Source organism: Phaseolus vulgaris, chromosome 9, assembly GCF_000499845.2.
Source record: "Phaseolus vulgaris cultivar G19833 chromosome 9, P. vulgaris v2.0, whole genome shotgun sequence".
Classification (NCBI taxonomy): domain Eukaryota; kingdom Viridiplantae; phylum Streptophyta; class Magnoliopsida; order Fabales; family Fabaceae; genus Phaseolus; species Phaseolus vulgaris.
In genome coordinates, this window is record NC_023751.2 from 26,261,033 (window position 1) to 26,282,599 (window position 21,567).

At 33.4% G+C, this 21,567-nt stretch overlaps 1 protein-coding gene across 8 annotated transcripts; it reads right to left on the reverse strand.

Moving 5' to 3' along the window:
* Nucleotides 1-816: 816 nt before the first annotated feature.
* LOC137822943 (serine/threonine protein phosphatase 2A 55 kDa regulatory subunit B beta isoform-like) lies at nucleotides 817-21,567 on the reverse strand. Of its 8 annotated transcripts, none has more exons than XR_011083028.1 (15): nucleotides 21,084-21,322; nucleotides 20,894-21,000; nucleotides 20,704-20,799; nucleotides 18,968-19,087; nucleotides 18,630-18,815; nucleotides 18,426-18,517; nucleotides 18,164-18,282; nucleotides 16,531-16,654; nucleotides 16,290-16,413; nucleotides 15,721-15,789; nucleotides 13,841-13,932; nucleotides 13,649-13,726; nucleotides 8,878-9,015; nucleotides 1,134-1,213; nucleotides 849-1,034 (listed from the first exon to the last, which is right to left on the reverse strand). XR_011083028.1 is itself a non-coding variant. In XM_068627972.1 (14 exons), exons 1-14 carry the CDS (start codon nucleotides 21,175-21,177, stop codon nucleotides 898-900), a joined length of 1,518 nt encoding a protein of 505 aa, XP_068484073.1. In that variant the 5' UTR covers nucleotides 21,178-21,322; the 3' UTR covers nucleotides 817-897. The 8 variants fall into 8 exon arrangements, 6 of the variants coding, with proteins under 6 accessions (XP_068484073.1, XP_068484077.1, XP_068484076.1 ...); XR_011083027.1 differs by having other exon boundaries at nucleotides 8,878-9,024; XM_068627972.1 differs by lacking the exon at nucleotides 8,878-9,015 and having other exon boundaries at nucleotides 817-1,034.

Below are 21,567 nucleotides of genomic sequence, written 5' to 3' on the forward strand. Positions count from 1 at the left end.
AAGGTGCATGAAAAAACATCCTACGTAGAACCTAAGGGCAATTATTCCTACACCTCCATGCCTTCTTTATACACCTCCATAGAAGAATGACATAAAAAATTTACCCCCTTCTTCATCTTCTTCGAGCACTCATCTTCCCTTTTTCTGCCGTGACAACCACTACCTCCAACTTCCATCGCCGTAGCAGCTCCCCAAAGAATGTATTCTGGATTGCACAATCGTAATACATCTTTTATATTCTAGATTGAACAATCTGGAATACATTTTTTGTATTTCGAATTGATTAAAATACAATTTTTTTTTAGTATTTCGAATTGCACAATCTAGAATACAAATGAATGGATTTAGTGTATTATAGATTAATCCGGAATACAAAATTTGTATTTTGAATTTTAGAATCCAAAATACAACTAGGATTCAAAATACGATCTATTCTAGATTCTACAATTCATAATATAAACTAGAATTTATATTCCAGATTGTAGAATCCGAAATACAAATTTGGATCCCAGATTTTACCATCTAAAATGTAAAATGTTGTATTTCGCATTGTAGAATTTTGAATTGTATTCCGAATTTAGAATCCAAAATGGACAATTTCAACATTGTTGAAAATATGAGAGTGTCAAAAGAAACTATGGAGGTGTAGGAAGAATTTCCTATAACCTAATTCATTTTCTCGTTTCTAGTTTTTGTTATATACTAATGTATTCGACTAAGCAATATATATTTTTATATCTAAGAAATGTTAGCAATACATCCTTGAATACCTGCTTGAATGTATTATTTGAAAGAATGTTAATTGGGAAACGATGATGCTTTTAAAGAATTCTATATTATGGGCCCAATTAGAGTATATACTTACTTTTATTACAAATAAAATGTACAAGGTACAACTTAAGCATAGTACAAAACTAGGCTACTTTCAGCAGCACATGCAACTAGATTGCATGTAGGATGCCAAGCTACTTGTAGCAGCTTGGAGCTTTCATTACAAGGAAAGTCAACGTTGTGAGACTCTGAATCAACGTGAGCTGTAAAACAGAAAGGGGTAAAAGGTTGACATAAAAAGTGAAACAAAAGATAAAGGTCAAAATGAGATAAAGAGAAAATGGTGAAAACATATCGCCAACCGTGCTGGTAAATTCCACGAGGTATTATGTTGCTCAGAGAAGACCTTCTAGCCCTTGGCATAGCTTGGTGAATAGCCTTCCTGGTGGTAAAAATAAAATAAAAAAATTGTACTTGAATGGATAGGTAATTCAAAATATGCAATGCCAATTTAGTTTGATATTCATCAAGTTATATAGACATGACTTCCCAAAACACAGGAACTGAATTATTGTTTGTTAGTCAGTTGAAGGAGCAGAATTTTGTGTTACATTTGGTAGGGATGAGAATGTTTGCACTTTGCAACCTCAAAATTAAAAGAAAAATAATATGCATACAATGTGACTCTGATGCAGTTGTTCGCAGAAGGTGCCAAAATTAGTATTGGGGGTGGGGGAAAGGAGACTCTCACAAATATCAAACAAAAACCCGTGACAACATAGTTAAAGGTTAATAAATTACTGCAAAAACTAAAACATAGAAAAGGGTTTATGAGAGTTTTTTTTTTTTTTTAATGTGGAGGGTTGTTGAAATTTGTCTGTTATAGGCTAAATTGTAGGAAATAATTGAAGGAAATAAGATAAGACAAAAGGTTGTAGCAACTTATTGAACGTAATTGTACAAAATTGCAAAACTAATCTTATTAATTTTGATTTACTCAATCATATATATAATAAAATTACAATTACTGGAAGTTATAAAATAGAAATACTAACAGGCCTGCAAATTGACCATTAATGCAATATAACGGTAAAATAATTTAAGGGTAGTAAAATCTGAATTAATAACCAACATCTCCCATAATTCTGATTTGGAACAACCTTCCCAATTTGAGTCATGATATTGTTTTTCTCAATCACCATCAATTTTTCATTCATAGCCTTTTGCCATTTGGGGTGTTGAATGACATCTGCAAGTCTCACAGGTTCTGATTCTGCAAGAAAAGCAATGAACTAGATCTCTATTATCATCAACTTCATCATCAAAATTTACTTCGCAATCTTGAAGGTGTACATGTTGTCGCTGCTGCTTTCTTGGTCGCCCCATCATAGTTGCAATTGGAGCTGCAACTTCAGGTTGAATTACAGCTTCAGGTTGAACTGTAGGTGCTTCAAGAGTGACTCCATCTTCTATATCATCGTTCAAAACGTAAATATATCGTTTTTTCGAATCCATTTCATTTGCTGCATTCCATTGCCATTCCTCATCTTCGGCAAATGTAACATCACAACTAATAATCACCTTTTTTGTCATTGGATTGTATAGTTTGTATCCTCCATGCTTATATCCAATGAAAATGGTCTTCACTGCCTTATCATCCAACTTCGATCTTGCTGCCTTGGGAACATGAGCATAAGTAATTGACCCAAATACCTTCAAGTGTTGAACATTGGGTTTGAATCCACTCCATGCCTCAATCAGAGTTGTGTTAGGAACACTCCGAGTGGGTGATCTGTTTATCAAATACCGCACATGTAACGGCCTAAGCCCAAAAATAATTTGGCATACCTTTCGCTTTAAGCATGCTCCTCACCATGTCCATGATTGTTCTATTCTTTCTCTCGGCAACTCCATTGTGTTGAGGTGTGTAGGGACAAGTTATGTTATGTTGCAACCCAAGTTCTTCACAGTGCTTCTTGAACTCATTAGACTTGTACTCACCTCCTTCATCACTAAGCACCATCTTAATTTGTCTACCACTCTCTCTTTCAACAAATGCTTTAAATATTTTAAAGCAGTGAAATACCTCATCCTTGCTTTTCAATACATAAATCCAGGTTTTCCTTGAAAAATCATCAATAAAAGTTAAAAAATACTTATTACTTCCAACTGATGATATGTTCATCGGGCCACAAACATCTATATGAACAAGTTCCAAAGGAAATTTTGCACGCCAAGGCTCCTTAACAAATGGTATCCTGTGATTCTTTCAAAAAATGCAAGACTCACACAATTGATCAGGGTGATGAATATGGGGTAAACCATTCACTAAATTTCTTTTGGAAAGAATTTCCAAACTCTGAAAATTTAAGTGCCCAAAGCGTAAATGCCATAACCACGATTCATTATTCACTATTGCATTTAAGCACTTGAAATTACCCATATGAATATCTACTGGAAACATGCAGTTTTTTTGATAAAAAGGTTTTAAGAATCAAATTACCTTTTTTATCAAAAATTGAGAATTTATTTTCAACTATGTGCATCACGTAACCTTTTTCGGCCAGTTGTCCCACACTCACCATATTACTTTTCATGTCAGGTACAAAGAAAACATCATAGATGTACCTGTGATCATTATTCTTCAATGTAATAAGAATTCGCCCTTTTCCAATCACCGTAACGAACCTGCCATCATCGAAATTCACTTTTGTGCGAAATGAATGAGTCATCCAAATCTGCAAACGGCTCCTTCTGACCACACATATGATTCGTGCAACCTGTATCAAATACCAAGTTTGGTTGTTTGGAATTTCATTTGATGTGGTTGTCATTAATACTTAATGATCCTCTTCATCTTGTTCGTGATTACTATCTTCTTGAGCACAATTGGAAGCATGGTTATCATCTTTTGATCTGCACTCATTCGCATAATGGCCACGTTTATGACAATTATAATACTCAACATTTGATTTATTATAAATGCCTCCTCGTCCTCCACGACCACGTTCCCCGCGTCAAGCGCCTCCATGATTCAGGTCACCATGACCTTTGCTGAAATAGCTACCATGTTTATGATAAGAGCTACCAATTGAGCTTGTGCTTCTAAAGCCTACTCAATTGGTTTTTCAATAGTCTTTGTGGTTTTCATCTGCAGCAATTCATATTGGCGTCTTAGGGTTTGAAGACGCACCATTTTGATCTTATCATCACCTTTATAATTGGTTGACAAAATTGTCCAAGTCTCACTTGCAGTTGTTGCTCCTTCTATATGCTTAAACGTCTCGTCATTCATTCTTTGATGGATGAGATACAAAGCCTTATTGTCCTTCGTCTGATCACGATGTGCTACTCGTTGCGCCTCAGTTGCATTAACAGCTAATGCAGACACTCCACTCTCAACGACATTCCATAACTCATGATAATCAAACAAAACTCTCATTTGCACACACCACCGATTATAATTTTTTCATAAAAAATAGGGACTGATAATTGGTAGAGTTCATAATAACATACTAGCTCTTGATACCAGTGGTAGGAAATAAGAGAAGGTTACAAAATTACAAAACTGATCTTATCTCAATTATATATATATATATATAATAAAATTACAATTACTGGGAGCTATAAAATAGAAATACTAACATGCCTGGAAATTGATCATTAATGCAATATAAGGTAAAATAATTTAAGGATAGTACAATCTGAATTAATAATAATAAAATCTGAATTAATAACCAACATAAATCATGAATATATTTCTTCCTCGTTGATTCATGTATGATTTCTCTACAATATTTACTTAACGGAAAATTTGCATATATTTGAACAACTTATTTTACTTACGGTTTTAATTCATTGGACAAAGTTTCCTTACATAACTATGGGCAAAGGTTTGCTGGTATAATGTTAAATATTCTTATTTAACAAATCCTCTCAATAATGAGAAACATTCAATTAAATTTGATACGGTTACCCTAAATATATTTGTATATCGTTAAATATTTTTATTAAATGGGATTTTCTCAATAATGAGAAACATTCAGTCAATTTTGATATGGTTCCAGCACTTCAGCTCTAACAACTTTGGTTTTTCACTTTTCAACCCAATTTTTTCTTTTTCTTGGGTTCTTGTTTAGTGCTCGTATTCTTGAAATATTGTTTGGTGGGATCTAAATTAACCATATTTAGAGAAAATTCTATCCTACGATTCAATTGGAAGAATTACTTTTGTTGGAAATTTCAATTGAAAATATTTGTGATGGGGCATGTTGATGAGTCTAGTTCAACTCTCAAAAGACAATTTGAAACTTCGAAAGTGGAAGTCTTGAGATGGACGGATCATATCTTGGATGGATACAAGGTTCAATTGAATTACATATGGTGAGCAATTCAAGATCATTCTCTATAGCAAAGATACACGAGAATACTGGAAACTGATTTATAATTGACTTATAATCAGGACTACAGTGAACGTAGTTTCCAATTGGAATTGAAATTTTTGAGTAGTAGTATTCAGGTTTCCAGAATATGGGGAATACCAGGATTCGAGAATGCATGGATTGGACTTTTAAATCAAAATCCAGTTCTTTCTCTAGATATTTGTGCTCGTGTGTTGTGAGAAGAACTCAGGTTGGAATGCTTCCAAATCGAGTGAATTCAGAAGCAATAAATGTTGCTTATGCGGCACAAGGAAGAGGAATCCATATAGTGTTACCGGGATTTTGGTCACGTTGCAATAATTATCGAGATCTATATTGCAATTATTGCAAGAAATGAGGACAAGAAATTAAAGAATGGCCCATTCGTCCTCAAAATCGAAAACTACATGTTTTCAAAATGTTGTGCAAGTTGCTCTGATCCAATCGACCAATATCAGTCAACTTACATCTCACGCATGAGATGGTCCACCAGATAAGTTGATTATAACATTTGTTATTGTTGGATTCTTGATTCGGGAGCTTCAAATCATATGACTAACAAATCTGAATTATTACCAAATATTCTGACTTATAACTGTCCATAGTATATTCAAATTACTAATGGGAGTCATCTTCCTGTTAATGTTGTAGGGGATATTGGGTCTTCTTTTCAATATGTATTTGTGGCACCCAGATTGTCGATTAATTTGATTTAAGTTGGACAACTAGTAGATAATAACTATAACATATCTTTCTCTCATAATGATTGAATTTTATAGGATCAAGTGTTAGGAAAGTGATCACGAAGGTACCTAAGTGGGAAGACTATTTCCTTTGCAATTTTCTATTTCTGGAACCATGTCTTTGGGTTGTAGTATTGTTATTAATCAGAATGAGGTGTGACATACGAGATTATGTCAGCCAAACTCTCAAATTTTAAATCATTTGTGTCAACAAAAACTTTCTTGGAAATAAAGATCAGACTGACTATGATCTTGAATTACCTATTAATTGTTTCATCCAAACTTAGAAAAAGAAATATTTTACCCTTTCCTTTACATGGTAATCGTGCTACCAAATGTTTTAATATAGTTCATAGTGACATATGAAGTATTTCGTCAGTTGCATCTCACAGTAATTACAAGTATTTTGTGACATTCATTGATGACTATAGTCAATTCATATGGGGTATTTTGTTTCCTATGTTCAAAATTAGTTTTCTATGTCTAAAAGTTTTACGATATGATAATGGTGGTGAATGTGTGTCATAATTTCAAGAATTTTAATTTCTCAACGATCATGTGTGTTTATACACCTTAACATAATGGAATGGCAGGATGAAAGAACTATAATTTTTTGGATTTTGCATGCACTTTGCTTCTTGAGACTTCAGTGTCTTCTAAATTTAAAAACCTTACCAACTATTGTCTATCTTATTAATTGTTTGCCATTTGAAGTTTTAGAATCTGTGTCCCTATATTATTGGTTAGCTGGTTCACATTTGAGTTATCAAAATTTACATCTATTTGGTTGTGTATGTTTTGTTGATCTACTATCTCTTCAACGTCATAAGCTCTGCAAAATCTATTCAATGTGCTTTCTTAGGCTATAGTTCATCTAACAAGGGTTAAGTATATTATGATGTTGTGGTTAATAACATGTATTTCTCAAAAAGTGATATTCGTTGAGGATCAATATTTATTTCAAAAACATCTTCCTTAATTTGATGATGTGACATGTCACATACAGACCTCCAGTTATATCATAGCCTCCTCTAATTGTTCTTGAAGTGTTTGGTCTTCAACAATCCTCTTGATCTATCCATGCACCAAATTGATATGATTTCTCTCCTCCATAAGATCACACATCTCTCAGTGCAACTTTGGCTCAAATCACAGAGCCCATTTGTTATTCTTAGGCAGCAACCCAAGCTTGTTAGATGAAAACTAAGCAAGATGAGTTGCAAGCCTTACAAGAAAATCATACTTGAAATATTGACCCTTGCCCATCTAGCCCATTGGATGTAAATGGGTCTACACCAAACTCAAATTTGTGGTTCATTAGACTGATATAAGACTCGCTTGGTGGTTCTTTGTTATCAACAAGAATATGGAGTGAATTATGAGGAGACATTTACTTCTTTGGCAAAGATAACTAGTGTTTGTACTATCTTACCTATAACTACACCACAAGTATAACCCCCTCTTACATATGGATGTCAAGAATGCCTTTTTCATGGATATCTAAAAGATGAAATTTATATGATTCCACTACAAGGTTTGTTTGTTACACCCTCTTCTGATGTGTTTCATTTAAAAATTAAAACAGTCTCTTTATGGATTGAACTAGACTCCTGAGACATAGTTTGATAAGTTTTGTTCCGCTCTACTTGATTTTTCCTTTACTCGAAGTTAGTATGATTCCTCTTTTTATATGTGGAAGAACTCTAATAGTTTTGTTTTGCATTTAGTTTATTTGATGACATTATTATTACTGGGGTAGTTTCTTCCTGCACCCCTACATTTTTCTTCCTGCACCCCACAATTTTGTAAATTCTGAAACTGACCACCACAATTTTGGGATCTGGGAGTATGCTACGGATTCATCAATCCGAAAGTGAATCATGTTGCATTCCGGATGAGGGGGTGTTCCGGAAGCAAAGTTTGCATAAATGATTGATTTCCGAATTGCTAAATCCAAAAGTCTAATTTCTATTACGAATTGGTGGATCCATAATGATTTTTTTCAATTATGGATTTCTGAATCCGGAATGCATATTTTGAATTACGGATTGGTGGATCCGGAATGATTTTTTCAATTATTAATGTTTTGCATTTTTTTATTTTGGATTAACACTATCATTCATGTACTACCGAAAGCATCAATCCGAGAGATTACCAGATGTGCCAATCCAAAAATTTACCGGAAGCGCCAATCCAAAAATTTACCGGATTTCATAATCCGGAATAAAAAAAAATAAATGTACAATTTATATAGGGACACTTTTGTCTTTGTGCAACCTTGTGGGGGTGCAGGAAGAAACTGCCTATTACTGGTTCAAATCTTGCATTTCTTGGGCTTAGAAATTCAAAATACTTTTGTTGATATTTACAAAAAAAATTGTAGACAATAAGCAATAATTATGGACTTACTTTTCTTGCTATAAAAACATTGGTACTTAAAGGAAAAATGAAATCATAACAAAAGGAAATAAATCTCCATATATAAAGATTCTAAATCAGGAGCAAATCTACCAAATAAACTCTTAATCCCAATTCCTTTAGAAATTTCTTATAATTAAATCAATATTTATTCAATCAATCTATATTTATTGTACAGTAAATGTGCAACATTTACACCCATATTTCAATACCCCCTCTCAAGCTGAGGAATATATATCATCCATTCCAGCTTGGTTGAGATTATGGAAGTCTGGGTATGTCAGCTTGTTGCTTGGTAGAAATGTATGACATTCATACTAAAGCTTCTTCTGATTTTTCCTTAATGAAGTGTCTATTTATTTCTATATGTTTTGTTATGTTTTGTTTTGTCATGCTAAATGAGATTATGTGCAAGTGCAATCTCTATTAATGCTGACTTATTATCATAGTAGAGCTTCATGGGTCTCTCCAAATTAATCTTCAAGTTATCTAGAGATAATTTTTAGTCATAATAAGTCACATACCCCTCGTGCCATGGACCTAACTTCTAATTCAGCCGATGACCTTGCCACCATAATCTCTTTTTTTGCTTCTCCATATCACTAAGTTCCTACCTAGGGAAGTACAATATCCACTTCTTGATCTTCTATCAACAAGAAAACCTGCATAATCTGCATTAGTATAGGCTTCAAGAGATAGTCTTCCATTTCTTTTGAACAATATTCCCTTTCCAAGGTTGCCCTTCAAGTAATGTAGAATTCTATAAATAGCTTGAAGATGAGATTCCTTTGGTTCATGCATAAATTGATTGATGACACTCACTGAATGAGCAATATTAGGCCGTGTGTGAACCAAATATATTAATTTTTCAACCAATCTCCGATACATCTTTTTGTCTAACTGATGATACCTCTTTAACGTTACATAACTTGTGATTAGGATCCATTAGAGTTGATACTAGTTTGCATGGAGTTTTTCCAGTTTCTGCCAACAAATCAGTTATATACTTTTGCTGAGATATTAAAATTCCTTGATTACGGTAGGCTACTTTAATCCCTAAAAAATACTTTAATCTTCCTAGTTCTTTTAGTTCAAATTCCTGGACTAGTCTCTGTTTAAATTCTTCATTCTCTTTTTCATCATTTCCAGTCACTATAATATAATCAACATAAACTAGAAGCACTGTTATCCCATTTTTTCCTTTTTAAGAATGAAGAAAATAAATATAGGATTGGTATCCCTTGTGTAAAATACACACATTGGGGTGTTTATTTATAGATGAAAATAATAACATAATAATATAAACTATGGACTAAGCCCATTACATTCAACACTCCCCTCAAGTTGGTACATATAAATCATATGAACTAAGCTTGTTACAAATATAATCAATTCTAGGTTCTCGTAAAGATTTAGTGAAAATATATGCTAATTGATCATTCGAATTAACAAATTCAATCTTGATGTCTCCAAACACAATCTTTTCTTGAATGAAATAACAATCAATCTCAATATGTTTGGTCCTTTCATGAAAGATGGAATTTGAGCTAATATGTAGAGCAACCTCATTATCACAGATGAGTGTCATTTGATTGACTTCTCCAAATTACAATTCTTTGAGTAGCTGTTTAAGCGAAATAAACTCAAGTAGCTGAAGTCGTAGCTCTATATTCCTCTTTAGCACTAGATTTTGCCACAACATTTTGTTCTTGCTCTTCCAAGAAATTAAATTATCACCAATAGAAACACAATATCTGGAAGTAGATCTTCTATTAGATGGAGACCTTGCTCAATCAGCATCTGAATAACATACAACTCTAGTATGATTATTGTGACCATATAATAAGTCTTTTCCAGTCAAACCTTAATGTATTTCAATATACGAATGATTGCATTCCAATGATCAACACATGGTGAATTAAGGAATTGACTCACCACACTAACAACAAATGAAATATCTCGATGAGTGACAATAAGATAGTTCAATTTTCCAACCAATCTTTGGTACTTCTCAGGATTTGAGAAAGGCCCCCCTGACTAGGTAGGAGTTTGGCATTAGGATCCATAGGTGTCTCAACAGATTTTGAATTCGTTAATCCAATTTCCTCCAAAATATCAAATGCATACTTCCTCTGAGAAATAACAATATCATTGTTTAATTGTGTTACCTCAATCCCCAAGAAATATCTGAGTTTGCCAAGATCTTTGGTCTAAAAATGTTGACAAAGGTGTTGTTTTACCGGTAAGATGTCATGGTGATCACTACATGTAAGAACAATGTCATCAACATATACTACAAGATAGATACACCCAACATTTGAGTGACGGTAAAAAACTGAATGATCTGCTTCATTATGAGTCATACCAAACTATTGAACAAATTTGCTAAATTTTCCAAACCAAGCCCTGAGAGACTTTGAGACCATATAAGGATCTGTGGAGATAACATACCAATCCAGAAGACTCCCCCTGAGCAACAAAGCCAGGAGGTTGCTCCATATAAATTTCTTCTTGCAAATTCCTATTAAGAAAGACATTTTTGACATCCAGTTGATACAAAGGCCATTGTTGAAGAGCAACCATGACTATGAATAAGCGAACTAAAGTCATCTTTGCTACTGGAGAAAAAGTATCACCATAATCAAAAACCAAAAATTTAGGTATAACCCTTAGCCAAAAGACAAGTTTTGAGACGATCAATAGTACCATCAGGACCAATTTTGATAGCAAAGACTCACATGCAATCAACAACAGATTTCCCAGAAGGTAAAGGAATGAGGTCTCATATTCCATTATTCTGAAGCACACTCATTTCATCAAGCATGACCTTATGCCAACTAGGATGGAAAAAAAAAGAAATAGACGAAAGGAAGGTATAAAAAGGTTGAGATAGCCAATGATAGCTTATAATGTGGAGAGGGATTACAAGTAGAAAGTATACCTTTACAGATGGCAATGGGAATATCAGGTTCAACTGTTGGAGTCGCGGGAGGAACAGAGGATCTGGCACGAAAAGAAAGTCATCCTATGGATGATGGGATGACTGACGACGACTATAAACTTGAAGAGGTGGTGGAGGAGGAGAATCCGTAGGTACACTAGACATAATAGGAGGATCAAAGAAAATTAGAATATGTACTTGTTCAAATGGAGACACTGGTGGAGAAGATAAAGACTTAAAATAATAAGAAGACTCAGTGAAGATGACATCTGCAGAAATGAAATAACGGTTGAGAGAGTGAAAAACATTTATATCCTTTTTGAGGTCTAGTAAACCCTAAAAAAATACATTTGTGTGACCTAGCAGATAATTTATCTAAACCAGAACAAAAATTGTGAACATAGCATGTAGACCCAAAAATTATAGGTGGTAAGGGATGAAGAGGTTAATTTTATTCTCTAAAACCAAAGATGACATACGATTAATTAGATAACATGAACTAAGAACATCACCCCAAAAACATTAAAGAACATCACCATGAAGTAACATAGCACGAGTAGTTTCAACAAGGTGTCTATTCTCGCGCTCAGCCACCCCATTTTGTTAAGGGGTATAAGTACATGAGGTTTGATGAAGAATGCCATGAGATTTCATAAAAGTGGTAAAAGAACGAGAAAGATACTCACGAGCATTATCATTGCGTAAGGTTCGAATTGAAACTCCAAATTGATTTTTAATTTCGTTATAAAAAGATTGAAATATAGAAAACAACTCAGAACGAGATTTTATTAAAAAAACAAAATACATATTGAATAATCATTAATAAAAATAACGAAATACTAAAACCCTAAATTAGACTTAACACAACTTGGTCCCCAAATGTCAAAGTGAACTAAGGCAAAAGGGGATGAAGCATGTTGTGAGACACTACTAGGAAAAGAATTGTACTTTGTTTACCTAAATGACACGACTCACAATAAAAACTAGATACTTTGGACAGGCTTGCAACAAGGTATTGCATCTTGGCAAAACTAGGATGACCTAGCTGAGCATGAATGAGAGATGGAGAATCCATAACCGTGCCAACATATGCAGATGATCGTAGGTGATAAAGACCATGAGACTCACATTTGGTGCCAATCATCTGTCTCAAACTCTGGTCCTGTACAAAAATAGAATCTTTGGTAAAAGAAATAACACATTCAAGGGAACGAGTTTGACGACTAATGGATAATAAGTTAAAGGGAGACCTAGGAACATAAAGAACATTATCAATAGACAAAGAAGGAAGACGATGAATAGTATCAACACCATGGGATGAGACCCTAGAGCCATTGGCCATGGTAATGGATGGTAAATAAAGGTAGATAAAGAAGAGAAAAAATATTTATTACCAGTAATATGATCGGTGGCACCTAAGTCGAGAACCCAAGGACCAAGAGAATTGGAGTGAGTAAGACCAGCAAAAGGTGTACCTGAATGTGCAACAGAAGCACTGAGACTAGAGTTCTGACGATCCCCATACCATTTAAGAAATTCATTGACGTCTTTACTCTTGGTTGAAGTCTTTACTTCACGCATTTATTCAATTGATTGCTTATAGTGATGCTGATTAGGCTAGTTGCGTTAATAATCATCGTCCAATCTTTGGTTGGTGTATATTTCTTGGTCATGTTTTTAGTTCTTTGAAGAGTAAGAAACAACCTCTAGTTTCAATATATCCTCTACTAAGTTTCAATATTGGGTTGAGTCCTCTACTTGTGAGATTGTTTGGGTTTGTGGATTATTGGGAGAACTTGGTTATCTTGAACATGAGGCTACTCCTCTTCATGCCAACAACACTAGTGCTACCCAACTTTCTACCAATCCTATGTTTCATGAACATAGAGAGCACATTAGGGTTGATTTGGTCACTATATTCATAGTCTATGATGCCCACCACATTCGTCTTTCACAAGCCCCCACTAATCTTCAGATTGTTGATGTTCCTCTCTCGATCTGCCATCAATTTTTGATTAGCAAATTGATGCTTCATCTACCAATATCAATTTGAGGGGATGTCAATGAGATTCAGTCAATCCTTGATTTATTTCCTCCTTATTGATTTCCCTATAATTTTTACTTGAACATATTGATTTGCACAAATTTGAACAATTGATTTACTTCCTGTTTTAGTTCATTAATTGACATATTTGAATAACTATAATTAGCGTATTATGCAAAATTTTCTTGTATAGTTATAGGCAAAGTTCCTTGTCTAACGTTAAAGTTAAAGATTCTTATTAAATGGATTCTTTCGATGAGAGATACACAGTCAAATTTGATAAAGTTTGTATACAGCCTGAGGGATTTACCTGTCAGAATTTCCTCTAATTTCTAGTTTGATACCTTCCTCCCTTCCAGAACCTGGGGAGAATATCCGCAAGAGATTGCTATGACAAAAATAGGCAACGTTTTAGTGATAATGTTTGAGGTTAGGACAACCCAAAAACTGATCCAAAAAGACAACTCATAAGATATACTGCTTTGGTTTAAAGGGGACAAACCTATAAGAACCAGATGCAAAATGGAGCCCATCACCACTAAAGCAGCACCCGAATTTATCAAATATGCAGTCATTATTATAGAGTTCTCGCAACTGCATTAAAAAACAGGACCAGGAGCAATCAACCATGAGAAGAAACAAAATTTATCAAACTCTTTGGAGCTTCCCCCCACCCCCAAAGGAAAAAGTTATAGGATCTTCAGAGAACTTCATAACGTAAAGCAGAAAAGTTCAATCAAGATTGTGGATAAAATTATGTTTTAATGCTTTATATCCAATTTACAAGAACAACTAAGAACTCTGCAATAACAGTAACTATAGAGGGAATCATCCATAACATGAAACTATGGGAAAGGTTAATTGTATGAAGAATAAAGAATACACTTATGTTATAGAGAACCTATTCAGTTTTATGCTATGCAGGCCAACTATGGAAGTAAAATACCCACAATGAAGATTGATGGAAAAATACATGAAGTATAAATATTTACAAAATGGTTTTCATTGACTTGGAAAAGGCTTATTCATACCATATGTTCAAGCAGTCAAAGTTATATACGATGGGGTTAAAATTAGAACGCAGACATATGGTGGAGCCAATCTATCCCCATGACTATAGAATTATAATAAGGGGATCAATTTTGAGTTGTTGTCTTCTTTACCTTGGTTTTTGAATCCTTCTATGTTTAATAGGCACATCCACGAGCTAGTGCACAATGCATTCTTTTTGCAGATGATAATGGCAGTGACAAGAGAAGGATTAAATGGTAAACACTAGAGTTGTAGAAGTAGATGGTTCATGTAGAAGTAAAATGGAATATTAAAATGTAACATTTGTGATGAAAAGTTGCCTCTCTAGCATTAAGAATTTTTTTATCATACATCTCTAAGATCCATAATGCTTTATACTACTGAATGTTGCGTTCATAAAGTGCCAAAAAATTCATAAGCTGAGTGTAGCAAGGATGAAGATGTTACAGTGGATGAAAACAAGATAACCTAAGATCAGGAATAAATGCAATAGAGATACTAAGATTAGAAGCTATTAAAGGAAAAGGACGGTATAGTCTTGCCTAAGGTGATTTGGTCACGCCTCATGTGAGAAGATTACGAGAGTCAATGAAAGAGATGATGAGAAGGACGAGAGTTAGAGGGAGAGCGAAACAAAGAAAAACTATATTAGACAGTTAAAACGATAAAGATCTCAGTGGTCTTTTTGAAAGCTCGGTTGATGAAAGAATATAGAAGCGCCGTTTGATTCAGGTAGACAATCCCACCTAGTTGGAAAAGGCTTTTGTTGTTTGATGTTTGGAATATAAATAACTATTAAAACGCTCTTTTGATATATTTCCCCCTAAATTCAAGTACTTCAATTCTAGAAATACGGGTAGCACAACCAAACATTTCATAGTCTCTAAAGTTTTGAAGTCAAAATGGGTACACAATTACGAGGGAACATAATCCATAAGTCTGTCACATATGTAGTAGAAAACTGGGCAAAAGTAGTTTCACAAAAGCAAAAGCCTTTTCCTTAGGAAAAAGTATTTTAGAACTTCATGAGGAAAAAAGAAAAGGGAGGGGTCACGTCACAGGATGTTTCAAATCTATTCTACTTCACAAATGTGCAGTGCAGGTCTTCTACAATGGCACAAAGCCTACAGAGTTTACTCTCTCATTCACCGCAGAAGGATGACTGTTGATTATTATTGACTGACAACATTTTATGAATGAGGATAACGAATGCCTAAAAATTCTATTGCCACTATAATCAAGATTGGAATTTATAAATTAAAAAACTGATAATAGAAGAAAGTTACCCACAATTATGCTTTTCATTATAGAGTGAACAATATCCTTAAAATTCAAATTTTTACAACAAACCTTAGGACGCAGATGCTCGTGAATTTTGAATATTGCAACTGGAGATGACTCCCTACGCATGTCCCAAAGCTAAAATAAAAAATGAAACTATATAAATGGCATAAGAGGCATACTTCTAATGCTGAAAGAAATCAAGGTATATATAGTACATTTTTCATTACATTTTGAGTAATTTGTAAGTTGTAACTAAAATTGATTGTCTCATCTATGTGTTCATTGCAACTTAACACATTCAAGCCGATATAATCCACAAAATTACAATACTAAATGCGGGGGGACATGTAAATGACATTTGTTAGTTTTCTGTTTTGTTAAAAACAATATTGGCTTCAAAAGGAAACATTTTCTAATTTTCCATACTTCTAAGGTGGTACTTACCCAAAGAATATCCAAATTCCAAAGGCCAATGAAAGAGCATGCGTAACTAGATTTATTGAAAAAATTATTAGACCAACTGAGTACCCCACCAAATCATCAGTGTTTTGAAGAAGAAAACTATGGCACAAGATAGGCTCTGGAATACAATTTTGAAATCATAATTTAAATTACTGCAGTAATAATAAGAAAACCTTCATATTCATGTAATTGCGACTAAGAAGATGCTGGCCATCATTTAAAAACTTTATGTCTGAGATGGAAGAAGTGATTTCTGTAAAAAATGACTTTGATCCATTACTCTCTCGATGTTGAAATCTGTATAATCAAGCTGAATGAGAAGTATCAGAATATAGCAATAGCTGAGAAAAGAAAACAGCAAAATCCAAGAAAATAAACTATGCCCAAGTTTGAGGGAATTGAGTTGTATTTTACATTCTAGAAGCATGGTCACATATTGCTGCATGTCGCAAATCAGATAGACGAATTAAACCTTGTGAGCTGCTATATGCAAGGAGGTTACAATGTAAAGGATGAAATTCAGCTGATGTTATGACCTCTAGAAAAAATAGGGTAAATCAGTAAAAATGTCAAAATGAGAGCAAGAAATAACATAGCATGCACATATGATGCATATAGCACATGACATAGATCTCATTTAAGAAAGACTTCAAAACTGGCTTAGGTCGACAAGTTACAGATGCAAAGCCCTATAATGGATTATTCTGATGGATACAAGGTATAACTTATGTATAGAACTAGACAGGCTTGGCTTTCATCTTTAGAAGATGCTTTTAGGGTAGAACAAGAGATCCTCCAAAATTGAAAGTCAGAGAAGACTAAAAGAGTAATTTCCATTAGAAAATAACCAGAAAGGAAAACATTAAGAATTCCAGCAAACAAATATTGTTGCTTTAATGGAAAAAATAATTAAAAAGAAGAAAACAATGTCCTAGCCACACTCTAAGACTAGAAGTAGGCAATGTGGGACTTCACAACATCACTCTCTTACCAACATGAGTTATAGACTTTAATATTATGTCAAATTTCATCTCAAAACCAATCTCCAAAGATGTCTACCAAAATAGGTAGCCTATGAGAATAGATGATTTACCAAGATAGGCTATAGGCTTTGATACAGTGTTAGATTTCATTTCAAAACCAATTCGCATTAAATGAAGTTGCTCAACAAATAAATAAGCCATACCACAAGAATTAAGGTAAGCAATATGAGACTTCCCAATAATATCTATATTCAGTTTTGGAAAATGAAATAAGTAAAGTCTTATTGAAGATGACAAAAACTAGAAGGGATATCGGAAAATAATAGGTTCCTATACAATATATAACAATGTCAATAACTGTTCAGAAAAAATGAAAGGCTATCTTGGGTAGGGTTTTTATCTAATATGTTCATGGCATCAACTATCTAGTTGGGTTATATATGCTTTTTCATACCAATTTGGTAAATGATATTTCCGTCAAAGTTGTTTGGATTCTTTCAGATTCATAGAATAAGATAGAATATTTCTTCCAGAAACATAGAATAAGATCAGATTCATCTGATCTAGGCCTTATCTCATGATTTATTTCCCCCTTGTCTGCTAGTTTGAAACGTAATCAGATTGGTTAGAATCTATAATCAAGTCCGCCTATTTATATAATCTTTTGTAACTTCAATTAAATCAATATACTCTTCAAACCCATTTGATCAGGCACTTGGTTTTCAAGGGTTGCATAAAACCTGGGTGAATAAAAATTTCAAGTATAAAGAGTTCTTTTCCTGATTCTAGGCCTTCCAACAATAGTAGTGACCCAAAAGAAGTATGAAAAGAGTAAAACTAAGTTTAAGAACAGGAATAAAGTAATCAAATTAGGCAACCTTGCTTCCTACGATAGTAATTGCTTCCTATGATGGTATATTCTAACATTTTTTCTTCTACCAAATGTAAAATATTTAATTCTACTTGGTTGGAATAATTAGACTAAATTAGGATGTAGTGATGAAATATGAATGAGAGCATACAAAAATTAGAATGTGCAAGGAGTCATGAATAAATATAGCTACCGGTAAGATCCTCCATGTTTGATGGCTTCATGTCAATAATGTTGAAACACTGATCACTGACCTCAAGATTCCACAAATTGATTCTAAGGTCGTCTGCCGAGACAAAGGTCTCATAATCACTGTGGAGGTATCATGACGCCACTTTTTTTTTTTAATTTTGTAACTAACAATGCAAATAAAATAAAGGCGTATTCCTATTACGTTTTCACTATGACAGAAACAGGATATTAAGCATTCATGGTAGAAGGGAAACCGAATGCACCTATTATTTGAGATGGAGTTAATATTGAAACTGTGAGCAGAAGCATACACCTTTTGGCACTTTGAGCGAAAAGGGTTTTCTATTCCACCAATCTGATGGAAAAAAAAATATCAACCAACGGTCATCTATGTGTACCCAGTTTTTCTTTCCAACTGGAGATAGAGGTGACAAAACTCAAGCACTGGTATTTCCACAAGAACCAACCTCGCTATCAACATCCTGAGGTGGCAAATGATTCTGAGGCGTCTTCTCTATCCATTCCAAACGATAGCCATTAGCAGCAGAAGTGGTTTCCAGCCCTGGTACGAAACTTCTTTCAGCCAAAAGCATATTTTCTGAGCACAAAGGAGGGGCCATTTCTTTAACATGTTTCACCTTATACTCCTTAACCTGCCCCAGAAACACCACATAATACAAAAAGAAAGATGTAAGATATTATTCAAATTTGGAACATAAGGTGAAGCAGGTTAGAATCACCTTATTCAAATTGGCAAATTGTACAGAGCTAGTGTAGAATTAGAAATTACAAGGCATGTTCAAACCTTCCACAATTTAATTGTTTTATCGTTGGTTGAAAGAATAAATTGCAAGTTATCGTGGGTCATCCACCACCTTACTTTGTTAATCTTCTCTTCAATTTCCACACTCTTTAGGCAATCAAACTGTATATATATACCAATAATAATAAGTATCAAATAATTGACGATAGAAATTTTATTTGCATATCAATTTCCATAAACGAGATGGAAAGAAAAGGGAGAAAAAGGTACAATAAGATAGTTAATGTGAAAGAAAAATATAAAAGAAACAAAATAATACATGAAAAAGATTTTTAAAATGTTATTCAATCAGAAATTGTTATATATAATAATAATAAGTTTGTTAACTTTTATAATTAGAGTAAGTTAAACGATCACATACTTATTTCGATATATTTTATTATTTGTTAAAATTTATTGAAAATCACACAAAAATTGTAATATCATCTATTAAATAATTTTAACTCATAATGTTATTTCAATAAAAAAATAGATTATCAATTTCATCATGAAAATATTATCTCATCTTTTAAAGAGTCTTTACAAGTAAAAAGAAAGAATAGTGTCTATCACAAATCATGCTTTTATGTATTAGAAAATCCTTCAAATTAGTCCAAGAATATTTGTAAGATATATCAACTTAGGGACTGAATTGATAAATATTCAATCCTTCAGAATTATTCATAAAAATACATTACTTTAGAGATTATTTAGGAGTGAGGATAATACTTTGATCATTTATTTAATAAACTTTAAATAAATAAATAAAATACATAAACACTTTTTTTTTAAACATCTATAATTTCTCTCTATCTTTCTTTCTATTAGATATATCTATATCATTTATAACTATTAATCTATAACTATTATTAATAAAGAGAATTTCTCTTTACAATTGTTACTTTAGTATACATAATTACTACCAATTTGACCCTTATCAATAAATTTTATTTTATTATTTTATTTAACTATTGATTTTGTCTTCTCAATATATCTCATTTTATTATTTTATTTTTTAAGTTTTTTAATTTCCTTTTTAAATCAATTAACTACCTTACAAAATTATAAAATATGTTTATTTATTTTATAATTATAACTTATAACTTATAAACACACTTTTTTTTTATAAATTTAATAGTTTTTTTTTATATAAAAACTAATCATTTTTTTGTTACCATAAAAAAATAAAATGTTTCCACTAGTTATAAATAGTGTTTTTTAATTACTTTTAGTGTCATTTTTAATTATACTATTTTATCCTTTATTTAATTAAATCATATTATTTATTTTATTATTTAATAAGATATATAATTCCACAATCTCTCAACCAAAAAATAGCCACATAGTTTTTATTTTTTATATTTGTAAAAATTATAGTTTTTTAATACTACTAGGCATTTATAATATCTATATTTTCTTTTGTGATATTATTTTGAGTGTCATTACATTTGAATATCCATGTATCATATATATTTTTTTTCATAATAAAAGGTTTGGGGTAGCACATCTCAAAGAATTAATAATTTATGCCTTGATGCAAAGTCATTGAATCCTGTTTCGCCATGTAAGTTATGTTCCTTAGCTTTTACAATAAATCATTTAAAAACCATATCTGTTGTTTCACAGTCTAAAATTTATTACGATGAAAGTAGATAGAAATTAAGCATAAACTCAAAATATCCATATTATAGAAAAATTATCAACAAATAGAATAAATAATATCGTAACGACAAACGTGCCTCGGGTTCGTGGCTCTGAAATTCTGTCTTGTAGCGAAATTTGGGATGCCGCAAAGCGAAGTCCCTCTGCTCCAAATCCCTTCGATTACTCGAAACCTAACGACGAAACACATAACAGATTTCAGATAAACGGCGTTTCGATGAATACGGAAGCGCAGACAGTGTATGGTGGCGTGAATCGCATACTCACATTCGTGTTCCGATCATCTCGTTCGAATATTACAATGCGTCCACCTCGATCGCCAACGGCGAGATAATCGCCGCGCTTCTCGAACGCAACGGTTGTTATGATGTCGTCTGAACAAGATAAGCAAAATGAACAGTGAACAACAATTGAACGGGAGAAAACGCAGAGTTAGGAGTTGCGAGTTGCGACTAACCGTTTTGGAGAGGCTCACTGGGAAGTTGTTGGCCGAGTACTTGAGAGAAGTTCCATCGGAGAGGGACAGAAGGCGCAGAATCGGAGTAAGCCATGGGAGGTGCTAAAACGCCAACGTCGCGCGCAATTTCATTCCGATCTTAATAAACTGAAGAGTCCACTTGGTTTTGGAAACTTGAAAAAGAAAACAAAAGTTGGGTTTTGGGTGTGTCATTGTCGCTGTGGTGATTCATCCACTTGCAATTGCAATTACAAGTTCCTTAGAGGGTAAAATGCGCGCGCCACACAACGCTGTTTGGTGGGCTCGCACTAGAGGATAAGGCCCGGGTCCACTTAACAGCTTAAACGGACCATGGTGTGAACTTGACAATACCACCACGGTTGCTTCTTCCTTCATCCCCATGGCAATTTCTCCATGGACCATATCAATCAATTTAGATGTTCACCCAACACAACTTTTAAAATTCCATTGTGGCCTTGTCTCC